General features: G+C 39.5%; 2 protein-coding genes across 8 annotated transcripts in view; one reads left to right on the top strand and one right to left on the bottom strand.

Annotated features, from left to right (window-relative positions):
- The window catches only part of BBS4 (Bardet-Biedl syndrome 4), a 158,720-nt gene that overhangs the window by 122,040 nt on the left and 18,943 nt on the right, over positions 1-17,737 (top strand). Inside the window, exon 16 of one of the 2 annotated variants that reach the window (XM_081130026.1) lies at positions 6,666-6,730. The exons of the other annotated variant lie outside the window; for it this stretch is intronic. Within the exon in view, the coding sequence (XP_080986152.1) occupies positions 6,666-6,697 (32 nt within the window). The 3' untranslated portion in view covers positions 6,698-6,730. Of the gene's footprint in view, positions 1-6,665; positions 6,731-17,737 lie in introns of those variants that run through there. 2 annotated transcript variants of the gene reach the window in all.
- The window catches only part of ADPGK (ADP dependent glucokinase), a 31,271-nt gene that overhangs the window by 12,898 nt on the left and 636 nt on the right, over positions 1-17,737 (bottom strand). For 2 of the 6 annotated variants that reach the window (XM_081130104.1, XM_081130103.1), the window contains exons 2-4: positions 10,714-10,939; positions 7,354-7,416; positions 863-983 (exon numbers count right to left, since the gene is read on the bottom strand). In XM_081130104.1, coding sequence (XP_080986230.1) covers positions 863-983; positions 7,354-7,416; positions 10,714-10,939 — 410 coding nt within the window. The remainder of the gene's footprint in view (positions 1-862; positions 984-7,353; positions 7,417-10,713; positions 10,940-17,737) is intronic. The other 4 variants (XM_081130106.1, XM_081130105.1, XM_081130107.1 and 1 more) reach the window with 3 other exon arrangements.

Genomic DNA, 17,737 nt, shown 5'->3' on the forward strand with positions numbered 1-17,737 from the left:
AACAAGAAACAATTCCCTTTTCTGTATTTGGAGAAAGGCATACTTTTCAAGAAGCACTGTATTTCATATCTTACATTAAAGTTAATTACTCTAGTAGGTAAGGTTCTCTTAATTGTCTGACTTGGAAGCAGTTCCCTGAAGCTTATTAAATACTGCTTTAAAGTACCAATTAGTCTGTTTCGATGTTTGAATCTTTAACTTGAATTAATGCGTTGAACCAGAAAATTCAAGAGGCTGACTTCTGAGTAGAGGAAAGATACCAAAGCAAATACACAGAACCAAATAAACAGAACTAAATTATGTTCAGATACTTAGGATTCTTTCAGGAATCAGATCTGCAGTCTGTATAACATAAAATCTACTAGATGGACTGGTTCGGGGTGATAAACACTGAAACATTACATAATGGGAAATAATAAGGGTTGTTACATATATAACACTTCCAGAGGCCCAGAATCAAATCTTAGCAGCTTGGAACAGTTGGCCAAAAAGGCCTAGGGCAGAATCCAGCAGAGAGCTGAACAGATGTTATCTACCCTTCTCTTTCCTTACTAATAAAGAAAAACTTTATAGGTATATGTTTAATGCATTTTCATTTTTATTCAAGATGCCTGCTTTCCTATAGCCTGATTTCTCTTGGGTTCAGATCAACTCTGGTTTTAGACCTGGGAATTTTCTTCACTGTTGTAATACTCTCTCACTTTCAGTTGAGACAATGGCCAGTATCAGTGCAGGAAACCTTTGCTAAGGCACAAGCAGGATCCTACTAATTTACACAGATAAAATTTGTAGCACAATCACACCTCAATCTAACAATGCACAGTCCCCTGACGAATCTTACACCCTTACTCATTTCTCTTACCTGCTTGATACTCTAAAATGAGGTGGAACTCATCCACTTCCTGCAGTGACTCTGGTGGAACAAATACATTGTCATCAAGAAGTTCATGCAGTTTTGGACCAATTGGACCACAAAGAAGAACCTGGAGACAAGAAATAGGAACTCTATCAGACCTGTTCCTTTTCCCATGGAATCTGTACAGTAACAGAAAAGGCACATCCAGGCCACTTCTTTTCATTTTAACAAAATAGTGGAATCCTAATCTAATTTTGAAAGTTATACAGTAGAGAGGCTAATATCAGGGTTTAGGCCTCTGGAGGGTATGGCCACAATGTACCCAGAAACAAGAAGCTGACAAAACACCCATGTCAAACATGTTAGACAGGTACCTATGAAGCTGTGTTAGGGACTGAATGTTTGTGTTCCCCTCAAAATTCATATGTTCAAGTCTAATTGCCACTGTGATAGTATCTGGAGATAGAACTTTTAAGAGGTAATTAAGGCTAAATGAGGTCATATGGGTAGTAAGGTCCTAATCCAGCAGAGATTTCTCTCTTTCTCTACCATACACACTGAAGAAAGGCCATGTGAGGTCACAGCAAAAAGGTCACAGTCTATAAGCAAGGAAGAGAGCCCTCACCAGAAACCAAACCTTGCTGGAACCTTGATCTTGGACTTTCCAGCCTCCATAACTGGGAGAAAATAAATTTTTGTTGTTTAAGCGACCCAGTCTATGACATTTTGTTATTATGGCAGACTAAGACACACCCTACCCCACTTTTCCTTTTTCTTTACTCACAGCCTGTGTAGGAAAATAGATACAGGATGTTGGAAACAATTCTGTTTGAATTTTACACAGTATAGAAAAAAACCAACCTCAAGGATCACAATACCCTCCACAACTAGGTGACCTGATTTTTGAGACCAGGCTCCCTACTGTACTTAGCTGTTATGTGAACAGGACAGCCTTCCAAATATGAGAATTAAAAAGTACCTCAATTCAAAAAGTTTGGGGGCAGATGCTCTGCAACTTTTCCAAAACCTTTTCTTCAACTCCGACCTGGGCCTCTCCAAGACTATTCCTTTTAGAAGCCATCTCACACTGCTGCTACTTCTGCCATGCCAGCTCTGGACCTCACTCAGAGCCAGTCCAACAGACTCAAAACCACTGAACGATGCAGGAGGGCTTGGACCAGAATTTAAATGAAAGTACCCAGAGACAACACCGCCATTTCATATCTAATATGCTTCACCCAGAAACTTCAAAGGCATTTTTACTTGCTAATTAACTGTTTGTTTAAAGAGGCACTTTCATGTGTCTGAGAAATCCCAGTTTCTGGGTGAAAATATACCTCTCTCCCCCTGACCTACTCCCTTTCGGCCTTGATGCATGCCCATTACTTGCCAATTCTGAAAAGTCTTGGGCTACCATTTTAATTTTTTCTCTAATTCTTGACTAGAACTTCAGCTTCCAAGATGAGATAACAAAGGCCAATTTACCCTCCTGCCTGAAATAATAACAAGAGAAAACAGGTAAAATATATGAAACAATGGTTTTCAAAACATTTGGACATTGGGCAACAAAGAACAGTGATCCCAAAGAAAGAAGAAAAAACAGCCCTACAAATGCTTCAGCAAATTATCTTAAAAGAGTTTCCAGATACATAATTCTGAAAGAATTCATTATCAGCAGACCTGCACAATAAGATATGTGAAAGGAAATCCTTCAGGCAGAAGGAAAATGATACTGGATGGAAATACAGCTCTGAACAAAAGAATGAAGGGCACCACAAATGGTGCTGGACAAGTAATATCGCTTATTATTTAAATCTCTTTAAAAGATACTTAACTGCTTAAAAAATATTAACATACTGTGAGGTTTGTAAGATATATAAAGGTAAACTATATAGTAATAAAAGTATAAAGACAAGGGGAGAAATGGAAGTACACTGTTATAAAGTTCTTACATTTTTACGTGGTAGTATCCTATCACTTGAAATCAGACTGTGATAAGCTAATGTACATTATAAACTCTAAAGCAGCCACTAAAATAACAAAACAAAGAACTTTGGTAGTAAGCCAGAGAAGATAACAGGAAATCATAGAAAATAATCCAAAAGAGTGCAAAAACAGAGGAAAAAGGGAATGTAAAGAGGTGGGACAGGTGGAAAACAAATAGCAACATGTCAGATTTAAACCTAACTGGGTTTAGCAACAATCACATTAAATGTAAATGATCTAAATGCTCCAATTGAAAGACAAAAATTGTCAAAGTATTAAAAAGCAAGCCCCTATTATATGCTGCCTATGAGAAATATGTTTAAATATAAAGACACAAATAGGTTAAAAGCAGAAGGATGAAAAAAGATATATCTAGTGATATGCTAACACTAATCAAAAGAAAGCTAGAATGGCTATTTTAATCAAACCATATTTCAGAGCAAAGAATATTATAAAATGATTTTCTTTATCCCTGGTAATGATAAAGAGGTCAATTCACGAAGGGGATGTAACAATCCTAAATAGCTATGCACGTAATAACAGAGCTTAAAAATACACGAAGTAAAAAGTTATAGAACTACGAAGGAAATAGATAAGTCCACAATTATAGCTAAAGATGTCAATACCCCTCTCTCAATAATTAATAAATTAAGTAGACAGAAAATCAGTAATGATATCAAAGGCTAGAATAACACTATCAACCAACATGGTCTAACTGACATTTATTGAACACTCTACCAACAACAGCAGAATACATATGCTTTTCAAGTGGGTGTGGAACTCACTATGACAAATCTTATTTTTGGCCATAAAAATGTCTTAATAAATTTAATAGAGAAGTGTACTGTCTGACCACAGTGGAATTAAAATAGAAATCAGTAACAGAAAGATATGTGGAAAACTCTCAGGCATTTAGAAACTAACTAATACACTTCTAAGCAGTCCATGGATGGGCTAGTAAGCAGACTATTTCTAGAAATCAAAGGGAAATTAGAAAGCATTTGAACCAAATGAAAATAAAAACAATGCATCAAAACCTGTGGGATGCAGCTAAAACAGTTCTTAAGGAGAAATTTAGCATACTAAACATCCTAAATCAGAAAACAAGAAAGATCTCAAGTCAATGACCTCCACTTCTACCTTAAGAAACTAGAAAAAGAAGAGCAAGTTAAATTCAAAGTAAACAGAAACCAATAAAATAGAAAAGAAAAAAACAATATACAAAATCAATGAAACCAAAAGTTCATTATTTATGGACAAGATCAATAAAATTGATAAACCTCTACCCAAACTGATCAAGGAAAAAAACATAAATTACCTATATCGGAAATGAGCAATAACTTCATTACAGATTCTAAAGATCTTAAGAGGATAAGGAAATATTATGATTAACTTTATGCCAATAAGTTCAACAACTTGGATGAATTAGACAAATTCCTTGGATAAAATTACTGAAGCTCACTCAAGAAAAGAGAAAATCTAAATTTCTCTATACCTATTAAAAAAATCAAAGTTGTGCCCTGGCCGGGTGGCTCGATTGATTGGAGTGTCATCTGTAAAATGGAAGGTTGCAGGTTCGATTCCCAGTCAGGGCACTTACCTAGGTTGCAGGTTCGATCCCTGGTTGGGGTGCGTACAGGAGGCAACTGATAGATGTTTCTCTCTCACATCAATGTCTGTCTGTCCTGTCTCTCTCTCTCCCTCTCTCTAAAAATCAATAAGCATACCCTCCAGCAAGGATAACAAAAAAAGTTGTTATAAACCTCACATCAAAAGTCCAGGTCTACAGTGGCTTCACTAGAGTGAATTCTACAAACATTTAAGGAAGGTATAATATAAATTCTACACAAACTCTTTTTTTAAAAAAAATTGAAATACTTCCCAACTCATTCTAAGGTCACTATTGCCCTGATACCAAAACCAGACATACAAAAAAAGAAAAATACAGGCCAATAGCTGTCTTGGAAATTGACATAAATATGTAAACCAAAATTTTAGTAAACTGAACTCAACAATATATAAAAAGGATAATAAATACATCAGAACCAAGTGGGGTTTATCTCAGGGATGTAAGGCTGGTTTAATTTGAAAATCAGTGTCATTACCATATAACAAACTGAAAAAACAAAACCCATACAATCATCTTATTAGATACAAACTCAGCATTTGATGAAATCCAACATTTACTCCTAATTCTTGGCTAAAAGTTGCACAAATATATTTTCTAAAGTATTCTCCCCTCTTACAATCTGGCTTATATTCCACCATTCTACTAAATCTGCCTCTGCTATCTTCACCAGGGTCTATTTTTGAGACACAATCTATAGCACAGTCATTAAAAGTATGGACTCTGGAGCTAGACTGCTTGGGTTCAAATCCCAGTTCCAACCCTTATTAAGTATGTGACCTTGAACGGTTTTAACTTTTCCATGCGTCACTTTTCCTATCTACAAAATGGGGAAAATATAACTTCCCTTATAGGGTATTCTGAAGATTGAGTATGTGTATGTATGTGATATATATACACACACATATATAAAAACACTTGAAAGAGTGCCTGGCATACATTAAGACCTATATAAGTGGAAAATACCTAGTTCTTAACTTCTGGTACTTCTCAGATCACATTTTGGCAGGTTAAACTGAATCTAAGAGTAGCACAGGGTGGTGAGGTCATGGCAGAGCCTGGCCTTTGAATCCTGGCTAGGTAACCTTGGGCACATTACTTAACTTCTCCAGACCTCATTGTTCTTCTTTAAAGGGGTGACAATACCTTACTTCATCAGATTGTTGGGAGATTGAGTAACAGATATCTCTTTTCTTTCTTCAATCTCCTACCAAGGCCAGACTTGTTTTACCAGAATGCTTTCCAATGAGACTGATCCGAGGCCCAGTTTCTCCAGAAAACAGCAGTAAATGCTGTCTCAGAGGAGGTCAATATTGAAAAGTCAATCTTATATTAACCCAGGACTTCCAGGGTGTTGTCCTCTGAAAGGCCAGAATTACTTCTCAGGGTCAGGTGTGTGGCCTTTTAGGGATCCACACAAATCCAGGGTTCTATTGGGAAGGGGACAGGCACTCTCTAATGAGCTGACAATTGATCTTTTCTTCTCTTTTATCTATTAACTAGTAATATTTCCAATCTTCTCTACTTGGGAGTTAATTACTATCTATAAAGATAATGACTGCAAAATATTTATTTTCCACCCTAATACTTCATGCAAACTTTAATTTTTTTTTTTTTAAACATATCTTTATTGATTTCAGAGAGAGGAAAGGAGGGGGAGAGAGAGGGATAGAAACATCAATGATGAGAGAGTCATTGATTGACTGCCTAACCCACAACCCGGACATGTGCCCTGACCGGGAATCGAACCCCGATCGCCTGGATCCTAGGTCGATGCTCAACCGCTAAGCCATGCCCAGCCGGGCAAACTTTAATTCTTCTAAAAATGTGAATGTTCACACTTTAATATGCTCTCCACATCTAAGCACATCCATCTCCTGCTGTACAGTATGGCTCCACATAAATTTTCCCCCCTCAAACTGTTGATCATCTATCTGCACTACTGGGCCCATCTCTGGGCTTTTGATTCTCTGCCCCTGACCGACATTTCTGTTTTTACGCTGGTTCCCCCAAATTGTTAAAGGTTCCTTTTCTCTATTTTCAGTAGCCACGTCTATTCCACACTTGTCAAGTTTGTTTACTCCGAAATCATCTTTGTTAAATCTATCTTCTTTGTCCTCAAGTACGGTCTAGCACCAAGTGATTCCATCTAGTAGCTTTCTGGCTGCTCTAATCCAAGCCTTAATCATTTTATAGGAAGGCAGTACCTCCTTGCTGGCCACCCCTGAAGACTTATTCCACTCAGCAAAAGAAACTTCTTACTCAGATGTTATTCTGAACAGCAGTAATTTTGAATTCTGTTACACTAATGGTTGAAGACTTGAAGACACCCCTCTACTGACCTCCACCTAGTGGACTTCATTTTTCAACATTCTAGACCTAGGCTCACCAATACAGCCAACTAAGTTCTTTCTCATCACTGTATAATCCCCAGTCTCAGGAAGTGACTTCAGAGCCTACACGCTCTCAACCATTACACAGTACAGTACTTAAGTATGTGGACTACAGGGTCCTAGGTTAAACAGTTCCATTTCTAACAGTTCCATTAGCTGTGTTCTGTGCTGCAAGCTTCATGTGGAAAGATAGTAACAGTATCAACAACAGTATCATCTAGCCTTAGAGGTTGTAGCAAGAATTAAATGATATAATCTATGTAAATCACTAAAGAAAATATAAGGCAAAGGCAATGTCGGGCACAAGGTAAGCACGGAAGAAGCATTAGCTGCTACTACTCTCCTACTATTATTATATTGACTCCTAACAAGAGGCCCAAGGTCTGGCACATAGTAGGTGGTCTGTATGCTTAATCAGAAATTCATTCTTGCTCCTAAAATTATAAAAAATTAGTGAAAGGGACAGGTTTTAATCTGGGAATTTGACCTACCTTTAGATCTGAGTTGGCTGCAAATTTCTGTCCAATTAAAGCTGCATTTCCTCCTACATAGTGCTGTAAGATAGTTCAAGGTTATTAGACAGTATTTTAACACAACTGTGTTACCAAAGCTTAATACTTTTTTAATTTTGAATTTAGTCTATTTTTCTAAAAAAATTTTGAGGTGACTTTACAAGGACACACAGGTGAAGCTAATAAAACGTTAAACCCACAGGTTAATGGACTATGAGTTACAAGGAAAGGTGAAGAAAACAAATATGCTAACCATGGAAATTAGTATAATTGCCTTAACCATAGATGAAATTTGGCCTTGAGGATCTAGGCAGCCAGAACAGATAAAGGAAACAGGACAAGTATGCACAGATCTTATCTCCTACACTGTAATCCTTCTGTTTATGATTTTGTCACTCTCCTCCTGAAAGTCATCCAATAAACACTACAGTGAACTAAAACCCAGCTCCTAAGTGAGGCACACAGGCCCTTTTATCTGTCCCTGCTTTCCTTTCCTTCATCTCCTACCTTTCCCTTTCATACTATGCTTGCAGTTCTCCAAGTGTGCCTTCCTCTCTGTGTGCCTTTAGCACATGCTTTTGGTTTGATTAGGGTGCCTGCCCCTCTCATATACTAGTAAATCCCTGATCGCTTCTGAAGAACCAGCTGCAATGTCACTTCTTCTGCAGTGCCTTCTATTTCCTTTTCCCAACTGCCATCCCAGCCTCCACAACCCCCCTCCCAGACAGGATTATAGAGCCCCTGCTACTCCTACATTCTGAATAAACCCCTACTATAGCCCCTGTCCACTTGGGCTGTTCTCACCTTGCTACATGTGTAGCTCTTTTAGGGCAGAAACTGTCTTTTTCTTACAATAAGTGCTCAATAAATGTCTGTTGCTATATTTTGAGAAAGGAAGAAACACACTGATGTTTTAGGAAATACAAAGGCTTTCCTAGGGGACAATGCTGTCTCCTAAACACATCTCTCAACCCAGGACATAAAGCTGGATAATAGATAATTAAACGCTGCTGTTGCATGTTGCTGACTAAGGATGAGTTCATGTGCTTTGGAAACCTGACAAGTAGGAGATAAAGCTGATGTTCTATTATGAAAGCTGAGAAGCCTCATCAATAGTCTTGCCTGGTAGAATGCTACCACCTCACCATCCCAGTCCTCAGCCCCACCCAGAGGCACAGACTAAATAAGTAATTCAGTTCTAGATGCTAGACATCACTGTGATCCCAGGGTTTGTGTCAACCAATCACTGGGTTCAGGCAGGACAGTAACAGCTTTCTATGGACAAATTTAAAGCTTTATGTGATGTATAGGCTGAAATTTGGCCTTTAATATGTTAGCCTTAATTTTTTATTTAACTGTAATGGCTAGAATTTTAAGATTTTATGAAGTGGATTTACAGTTTTCATGTAATAGTTACTAACTGCTGTTTATCAGTCAATCTGCCTTAAGGAAATTTGAAAAGGCACCAAATGAAGTGTCACCCTAGTGGAAAAAAATAACACATTTAACTTTTTAAAACGTTAAGAAATAATTTGGATGATCTAAAAGCTAGGTAAAGTTTTGTAGATTTTTTGTTGTTGTTATGAAACAAAAGGCAGGATCAAGGCAGAGAGAATAGAATGGAAATCAAATTGGTGATTTAAATACACCATCATAAAGGCTTTTAAGCAGACTTGTCATCATGTTAGAACTATCAAGATTCTTTCATAAGAGATCAGAAGCTCACTACTGAGCTCAGCTGCAAATTGATTGTAACTGAAATTTTAACAGCTGCTGTCTCCCTTTAAAAACTCAGCTGGGTAGGCCTGTGCCCATTTCTAATGTTAAAATGGGCAGCTTCAAAGAAAAAACAACTTTAAAATTTTAAAAGTTATCAAAATAAAAGTGGTTATAAAAATAGCCTGTGAAAGGTACCAATTAAAAATGGCATTAAGAGCTTCCCCAGTAAGAGTCACACCCAGACTGAAGTGACTAGTCAAAGGAAGATTTTAGGTAAGAATTAGGGGTGAGGTGGGGTGGGGTGGAGAGGAGAGATGTTTAAACAAATAACCAAAACTCAACCTCAAGAGGCATGAGGGCACATGTAGCAGCAAGTATGCTGAGCCCAGGGCAAGAGCCCAGGTCGGTTGGGTTTCCTGCCCCAGCACTGCTCCTTACTCCATGTGAGCCTCGCAGATGTTGTATGGACCTTGCAGGACCCAGAGCTTTGCTTATGATCACCAGATGGGCTTGACTTGGGGGTAACCTAGTTCTATCTCTGACAGGTTCTACCCTGTAGACCAGTGATTCTCAAACCAATGTGCTCAGAATAATAGCATCATTAAAACCAGGAAACTTGCTGGAAGGGTAAATTTTTTAATATATTTTTAATTGATTTCAGAGAGAGGGAGAGGGAGAGACAGAAACATCAATGATGAGAGTCACTGACTGGCTGCCTCCTGCATGCCCCCTCCTGGGGATCGAGCCTGGAACCCAGACATGTGCCCTGACCAGGAATCAAACTGTGACCTCCAGGATCATAGGCTGATGCTCAACCGCTGAGCCACACAGGCCGGGGGGAAGGGTAAATTCTTGGGTCCCATCTCATTTACACTGAATCAGAAACTCTGGGAGCGGGGCCCAGGAATCTGTGTTTTCAACAGCCCATCCAAGTGATTCTGATGCACATGTTCAACTCTGAGAACCACCAGTTTAGTCCTGAGGTTCTCAACTAGGGGTGATTTTACTTTCCTCCTCTCCCTCACCGTGGAAACATTTTTAACTGTCACGATTGGGGAAAAGAGGAAGTGCTACTGTCATCTTGTGAGTAGTGGCCAGAGATGCCACAAAACATCTTACAATGTGCAGGAAAGCCCCCACAATGAAGAACTGTCCAGTCCCGAACGTCAGTAGTGCTGAGGTGGAGAAACTTTGCTTGGGACCAGCAGAGCAGAGGTGAAGCCCAGGCAAAGGCTAGAACTAGTTCCCTGAACGTTTGGCCTTGTCTTCTGCTCAGGAAGGACTAGGCCATGTTAAGATTACTGCAAGTTATCAGCCACAAGAAATACCCAGTTAGATCTCTTTCCTACCTTAACTTGGGTAACATGCAATTTAAATGGATGAACCAGGACCAAAATTTTAGTAAATATGCTTCATAAATGCTGGCTGAATTGATCTGACTAGAAACAGCCATTAATGGAAGGTAAGATATACAGTTTTACAAAAGAGAAAACATTGCAGAACTAGATTCCCAACTGGGGGAAAATGAAGGAAAAAGTTGCTTGGCTGCTTCTAGGAACCATATAAAAAAGGTATCTTTTCCCACCCTATCTTAACTTACTGCTGGTGAACCAAACAGACCTGGGCTTCTGGGAACTTGGATGCAACCTGGGCAATGTCATGGAAAGTTTCCTTATCGCTGAAGAAGCGTTCTGCAGCTGCTCCCTTCCCCATGAAGTGAGTGAAGGCTTCTTCCAGATCATTCCTTGAATGCAGGATGGAGTGATCTTTCCCATCCCCAGGATTCAGGCCAAGTGCCTGCAAGAGCTTCACCCCTGAGAGCACCACATCCACACATGCATTGACTCTGGAAGGAAGGAGGACAGAGACTGTGAGAGAAATTAGCAGAAGCCCCAGAGCTGCTTTGTATTTAACAACACAGAAATGTTTCAGAGAACTGTATTCAAACAGGAAAACAGATGAAGTGGATCTGAAACATGAACTAGAAAGTAAAGAACACATAGCATAGGGAAAATGATTTTATCTGAATGTATGTCTGACAATCAGAACACAGGACTCTTCAATAGTTTGGCAAACTTTTATACTAGTTACAGAGAGAGGATAGGTGCTCAACATTTCAGAACACATCTATCATGATGACAAATATAACATTTCTGAGAAAATGCTGGTGGAGCCAAACTGTCTGGATTCACACTGGCTGTGTGACTTAGGCAAGTCACTTTCATTTTTCTCTCTCAGTTTCCTCATCTATAAGATGGCATAATGAGTATGTTAACTCATAGAGCTGCTGTGAAGACTAAATCAATATAGACTTAGGAACACTCTTAGTGCCAAGAAGCCGGTGCTGTATCACCTGGATGGCTCTATGGAAATTATAAAGTACTAAGGTGGTCTGGCATGGCCTTTCCTATGTGTGCATGGAAAAGTTCTGGCTTATGTGTCAGTGTTTCTTTGCTAAAAGTCATCCCCTAAAGAAAAGGGCTGAATAATTTGGGTAGCTAGTTGAGGTCTTTCTACATACCCCCTCACCCCCCAAGTCACTATTCCTGCTTCTGCCAACTGCGGATATCCTTCTTGGCAGTGGGGCTGGATGACCACAAAGGCAGCTCCTGGGCTCTGAGAAGAGTGAGGCTTACAGGAGGCCAACCAAAATAGCTCCTGGTGATAAGGGTGGCTGGGCTTCCAGGTTAGTTTTGGGCAGCTTTGAAACCAGGTAAACCATCAATAAAGCTCAATGGACTGTATTTTAGTGTGAAGTATATAGCTATGTTTTCCTTCCAGTTGCTTTAAAAAAAAAATCTCTTGATCTGGATGGAGATTAACACATTAAATCATTTACGGTTACAAACTCTAAGAGGAAGAATGAGACTGTGGTAAGGAGAGGAGTTTTATTTTTCATTAGATATATTTCTAATGTTTATAAGCATGCATTACTCTTATAACATAACAAATAACATTTTTTGGTTTGTTTTGTTAATCCTCACCCGAGGAAATTTTTTCCCATTGATTTTTAGTGGGAGAGGGGGGAGAAAGACAGAAACACTGATGTGAGAGACTAGGATTGGTTGCCTTCTGTGCACGCCATGACTGGGGCCAGAGATTGAACCTACAACCCAGGTAGTTGCCCTTGACCAATGAACCGGTGACCCTTCGGCATGTGGGCTGATGCTCTAACCACTGAGCAACACTGGCTGGGGCAACAAATAACAATTTTTAAAGGTTTGTATGTAGGCTAGATATTATTTATAACACTCAAGTAAGGCTTACAAGGTCAAGGAAGAGACACATCCCTCCTCATAACAAACTGATTGCATCCTCATCATAAGAATTCTTGTATTAATTCTTTCCCTATGGATCCCATATTTTTGAAAAGATTTTTGCCTAAAAAATTTAAACATTTAGATACTCATTTTCTTACTCTTTTCAAATCAAAGGCACATAACTGGTGACCAGCTTTAGCATGCCTTTTATAGCATAATACACACTGACAAGCATGTGGCAGGTGCTGAACAATATATTTAAAATAAATTCCTTTCATAGCCTTATGTGATAATAAACCAAACACACCTTGTAAACTCGTCCCAATTCCACTTCATACAGTGTCCTGTATTTCTACCAATGCAACACTAGCTTTCCGGAGGGTAGAATCTTTATAGGAATACAGGTATCCCTGGCTCTCAGGCTCTAGTAGGTTTCTGAGTTTCAGACAGTGAGAGTTTGGATAGCGAGGGATACTATTTCCACCAAACAGTTCTATCTGGGAAGCGTATCCAAATGGATTTGGGTTCTGAGTCTGGACAGCAAAAATTCAGATACTGAGAGATAACCGTATTTGGAAATAGTGACTTCAATAAATACATCACCTTCATATCTAGTTCTGCTGAGACCTTAAACAAAGTTTGATTCTTCAAAGATGATAATGGAGGAAATTTTCACAAAAGTAAAAAAACAAAACAAAAACAACCTGAAAGAACAACATTCAGCGTTTTGCAACACAAGATGAAACACAACGGGACTAATTTAGAGTTTAAAAAAATGTAACTACCATAGCAACATTTTTCATCCCCCTCCCCAATCATGGGAGAAAACAATCTTATAGAGGAAAACTTTGTATGTGGTAGCTTATAAAGATAAAAAGCTCACTGCCATCTATTATGTGCGAAACTCAGTATTTTTGCATGTGCTTTCCAATTATATATTATTAAATTTTAACCAGAGCAGGAACCTTTCTCTGCACTTACCTCATTCAACAGCATACTAAAATGTAAACGAGCAATGTTTACAGGTTAAGGTGTGTTATTATCAGGGGAAATAAGGGGAGGGAGGGGGACAAAAGAATCAGAAGACAAAATTATGCTTACATGACAGGCAGGATTTCACACTTTAGTAAGAAATGTATAAGACCGCAATGTTTGGAGAAAACACAGACACAGATGAAATAACTGGAAAATAAAAGCAAGGCAACAGATGCTGAATGCTCAAACAAGAGGATGAAAGGGCAAGCAGAGAGGGAGCTGGGAGCCTGAGCTTCCTTGCCTATTACTGGAAATGGGTTGGGAGCAGAGAAGGGGGCACAGTTCCCTCTTCTAGACTGAAAGTTCCTTAAAGGCAGGAACAGTGGTCCTTATCACTTCCCTTCTGTTTCATCGTCTGATACTGAATTTCTGAGGATTCTTGTAACACCACACCTGAGATATTATAAGAGCCAATCATCATCACTATAAGATACGGAACTGTAGAAACCCAAAAGGGCAGAGGCAACAGTCCCTGTGCTGAACCCTGGATGGTGCTCTGGAGAAAGAACACAGGCAATTTCAGACAGATCACACCAATTTGCAAAATGTCCTATGACAGGAAAGTAGTCATCACTACATTCTGCTGAGAAAAGCGAGTCCTCTAACATTCCAAAGGCCATGGGGAAATAAGGGGAGGGAGGGGGACAAAAGAATCAGAGGAGCCAGTTTCAAACCCAAATTTATCTGACACCGAAGCCCATGCAGGAAGCATGCACAAGCAAAGCTGTGAATGAAGGGATTAACCTTGTTTGGACACAATAAGAATGTTGATCTAGTCAGAATGGAGTGTTTAAACAGGGGAGAAGAGCAACATAGGTTTCAAAAGTGAGGGTGAAGCCAGATATGGGGGAACATAAACTGTTTCCAAGGATAAGGGACTCATCATTCACCCAATGAGCCTTAAGTATCAGGGTCTAATTTGAAGCAGGGAGGTGGGACATGCTCTAGAAAGATGTGGTGGTAGGCTTGGCACTTACCATTTTCTTGAAACCTATCCTTTATTTCTCTGGTCCCGATCCACCAACCTGACATGCCAGTGCCTCCCCAAACGCCACCCTTGCCATTTACCTTCCCTTCTTGTTCTCTTCCTGTGTGATGCTATCCACTCTCTGGCTTCAACCTAAGTTCTGGGGTCTCCAAAATCTGCAACCAACCCTGGTCCTCACTATGCTCCTAACCCCAGCCTCTTGTAATCAGCAGCTGTGGCTCCATTTTACTTAAAATGCCACACCATGTACATATCCTCTCTGCTGAAATCAAACTGGTTACCTTCTACCACAAACTTGTTCCTTTTTCTTAATCTCTAATGGCAATAATGTGGCATGAACATGAAGGAGCCAGGAATGGGTCTGAGTTGGGCCTCTGGCACTTGCTAATTGTGGTTTCAGGCAAATCGTTTCTAAGCCTCAGTTTACTCATCTGTGAAAACTGGGTGACAGTATCTACATCTGCCTATAGAAGATTGCTGTAAGATCCTAAATACTAAAAATCTGTCACGTTTGACAGCCTTTCTTTACTCTAGCACTTTCAACCTATCAAATCTCACATTTGGCCCATTGTCAAGAAAGAAAAGGCTCTTTTCTCCCTTCACACAGACCCTACAATAGCCTCTTAACTAGCATCAGGGTCTCAGTCCTTTCCTCCTTATGGATCACATTAAATTTTGTGTTTTGTGTGAGTCAGTGTGTGTGTGTGTGTGTGTGTGTGTATTCTCCAGGGTACCTCAAACTACAACACACATCGAAAATGGGATTCTGGTATAAATACTGCACCTTCTCCTGCCTACCCCTTGCACATCCCCATCTTTAGGCTAAAAATCCCTTTTACTAATGAGAAATGTCACCAATGGATGTGTTACCCACAAAAATGATGTGAAACAGTCAAACACATTAGAACCACTGTTCAAAACCCACCTTTCATATCTCCACCAGTTATTCTCAGCAAAGAATTTTGCATCATTTACCTCATTATAAACAAACCCATCGCCTACCTTGGTATTAAAGGCCCTTCTTGGCATCATTTCTTGACATCTCTCTACCATAAGGTCCTTGCAATAAACACAGAGACAACTTTCTGTTCCCAAACTATGTACTTTTTCACATTTAGCTCTCTCTGCCTAGGTGGATTTATTCCCTCACCTTCATGTGGAGAAATCTCACTTCTTTTCCAGGGCCTATCCCATGCAAGTCACTACAGCAGAATATATTTTCTAAGATGGCCACAAGTGTGTCATGATACATAGCCTTATGTAGTTACTTTTTTCACAAGATATTGATAAATGAAACTCTTTAAATTTATTTTAACTGCTGTATAATATTCCATTGTGTGGCTGTACAAGTTTGTTTATGCATCTTCCTATTTCCAGCCAAGAGAAAAAAGCAGATTTTGAATTTGTGCTACTACAAACAATGCTTTAACTAGGAAAAACAAAAAGGTGTCCCATTCCACATTCTTTTTTACAAAGTGTCGCCAACATTCTTCCCATCAACGTGTGTTCTATGTCCCCTCCCCTTAAAACCAGTTGGACCTGTGACTATGGTAGAAGTGACACTATGTGCTTCTAAGGTTAGGTTGTAAAAGGCATTAAGGCTCTGCCTGGTCCTTTTGGGACATTCCAGCCACCTTATGAAAAAGCTAAACAACTACATAGCACACCTGTTGGTATTCAGGTGCAAACCCCAGGTTGTAGCTGACAACCACAACTTTTAAGATGATCCCAGTCCCAGCCACCATCTGACCAAAAGTGCACAAGACCCCAAATGAGAACTGCCTGGTGGAGCCCAGTCAAATCTCAAAATCATGAGAGATTAAAATAAAATAAAAAATAAAATAATTAAATAAATAAAATGACCATGTTTTAAGATACCAAGTTTTGAGGTGATCTGAGATATAGCAATAGTAAATGGAATATCATCTTCGCAGATGGAGCTTTTCTTCTTGAAACCTCATCCTAGAAAAAAGTAGTAATCCTTCTTCGGGACACAGGCTACCTTGTTTTTACTACTAGTTCGGCAAAGCACGTTTCATAACTGTTATGGACAGCATTGTGTCATTTCTTCCTTCTGACCCCAATTCATATGTTGAAGTCTTAACCACAAATGTGACTGCATTTGGAGATAAACACTATTTGAGGAAGTCATCATGGTTAAATGAGGCATACTCCAACAGGAATAGTGTCCATATAAGAGGAGGAGGAGGAGACATCAGGAATGCCCATGCACAGAGGAAAGGCCATATAAGTACACAGCAAAAAGGTGGCCATCTGTAAGCCAGGAAGAGGATTCACTAGTAACCAACCTTGCAAGCACCTTTACCTTGGCCCATCAGCCTCTAGACCTGTGAGAAAATATATTTCTATTGTTTAAGCACTCTGCCTGTGGTATTCTGTTATGGTAGCCCAAGCAGACTAATATAATAATGAATATATGTTTCCAACAAATGGGGCAAGGACCTTGCTTCATTCATCTCTGTATCCTCGGAACCTAGTGTGGACCTGATACATACCATGCAGTTGATAAATATTTGTTGAATGAATGTGCACAAAGCCAGAGGCCAATGAAGCTGATAAGGAAGTGGGTGAAAGGGCCCAAATTTGAAAAAAGAGGTAAAAGTTGATACATCTAAATAAACAATAAATGTGCTGATATAAAAAGTACTAGCTAACATTTGAGTGCTCTTTAAAGTAGACACCATGCTAGATCACATAGATTATTTATTTAATCTAATCGTCAGGATAACTTTGCTCTACCTTACCCTTCCTGCCCCCAAGAATCACAAAAACTAATAAAGCACTTGGTAGAAGGCCTGCTTTCCTATGGTGCATTGGAGGTGATGGCAAGATATTCAAGTTGAACTGAGACAGGAACTAAAGTTAATGTAAAGGAAATAATTACATTCCTGGAGAGGAATACAAAGAAGGCACTGTGTTTTGGGAGAACCCTAAATATGCACTGTCACTAAGTCGGTAAGAAATGAGTTTCAAGAAGGGCATGTGTAACGCATGGAAGGCTGCAGAGTCGATAATGGAGACTAAAAAGTGGCAGCTGAATTTGAAAAACAAGTCACCAGTGAGCTTTGGAGAGAGGAGTTTCAATGGAGTGCTGGTCTCCAAACTACGGCTTTAAGGAAGGGGAACAAGATGTAAAGAAATAAAGTTGGTAGCTAAAAGCAACGACCACCACATTCCTTCAAGAAGTTCAGAAGAAAGAGGAAGAAGAGTACCGTCAAAGTGGGTAAGACCAAGCATTTGGATTGCAAAAGAGCAGTCGCCAGAGGAGCAGGAAGAGCTGAAAGTGGAATGGAGGCTCGAACAGGAAGGTGTCTGGCTGAGCTGGATTTCCAAGAGGCTA

Source organism: Miniopterus schreibersii, assembly GCF_964146895.1.
Source record: "Miniopterus schreibersii genome assembly, chromosome: 1".
Classification (NCBI taxonomy): Eukaryota; Metazoa; Chordata; class Mammalia; order Chiroptera; family Miniopteridae; genus Miniopterus; species Miniopterus schreibersii.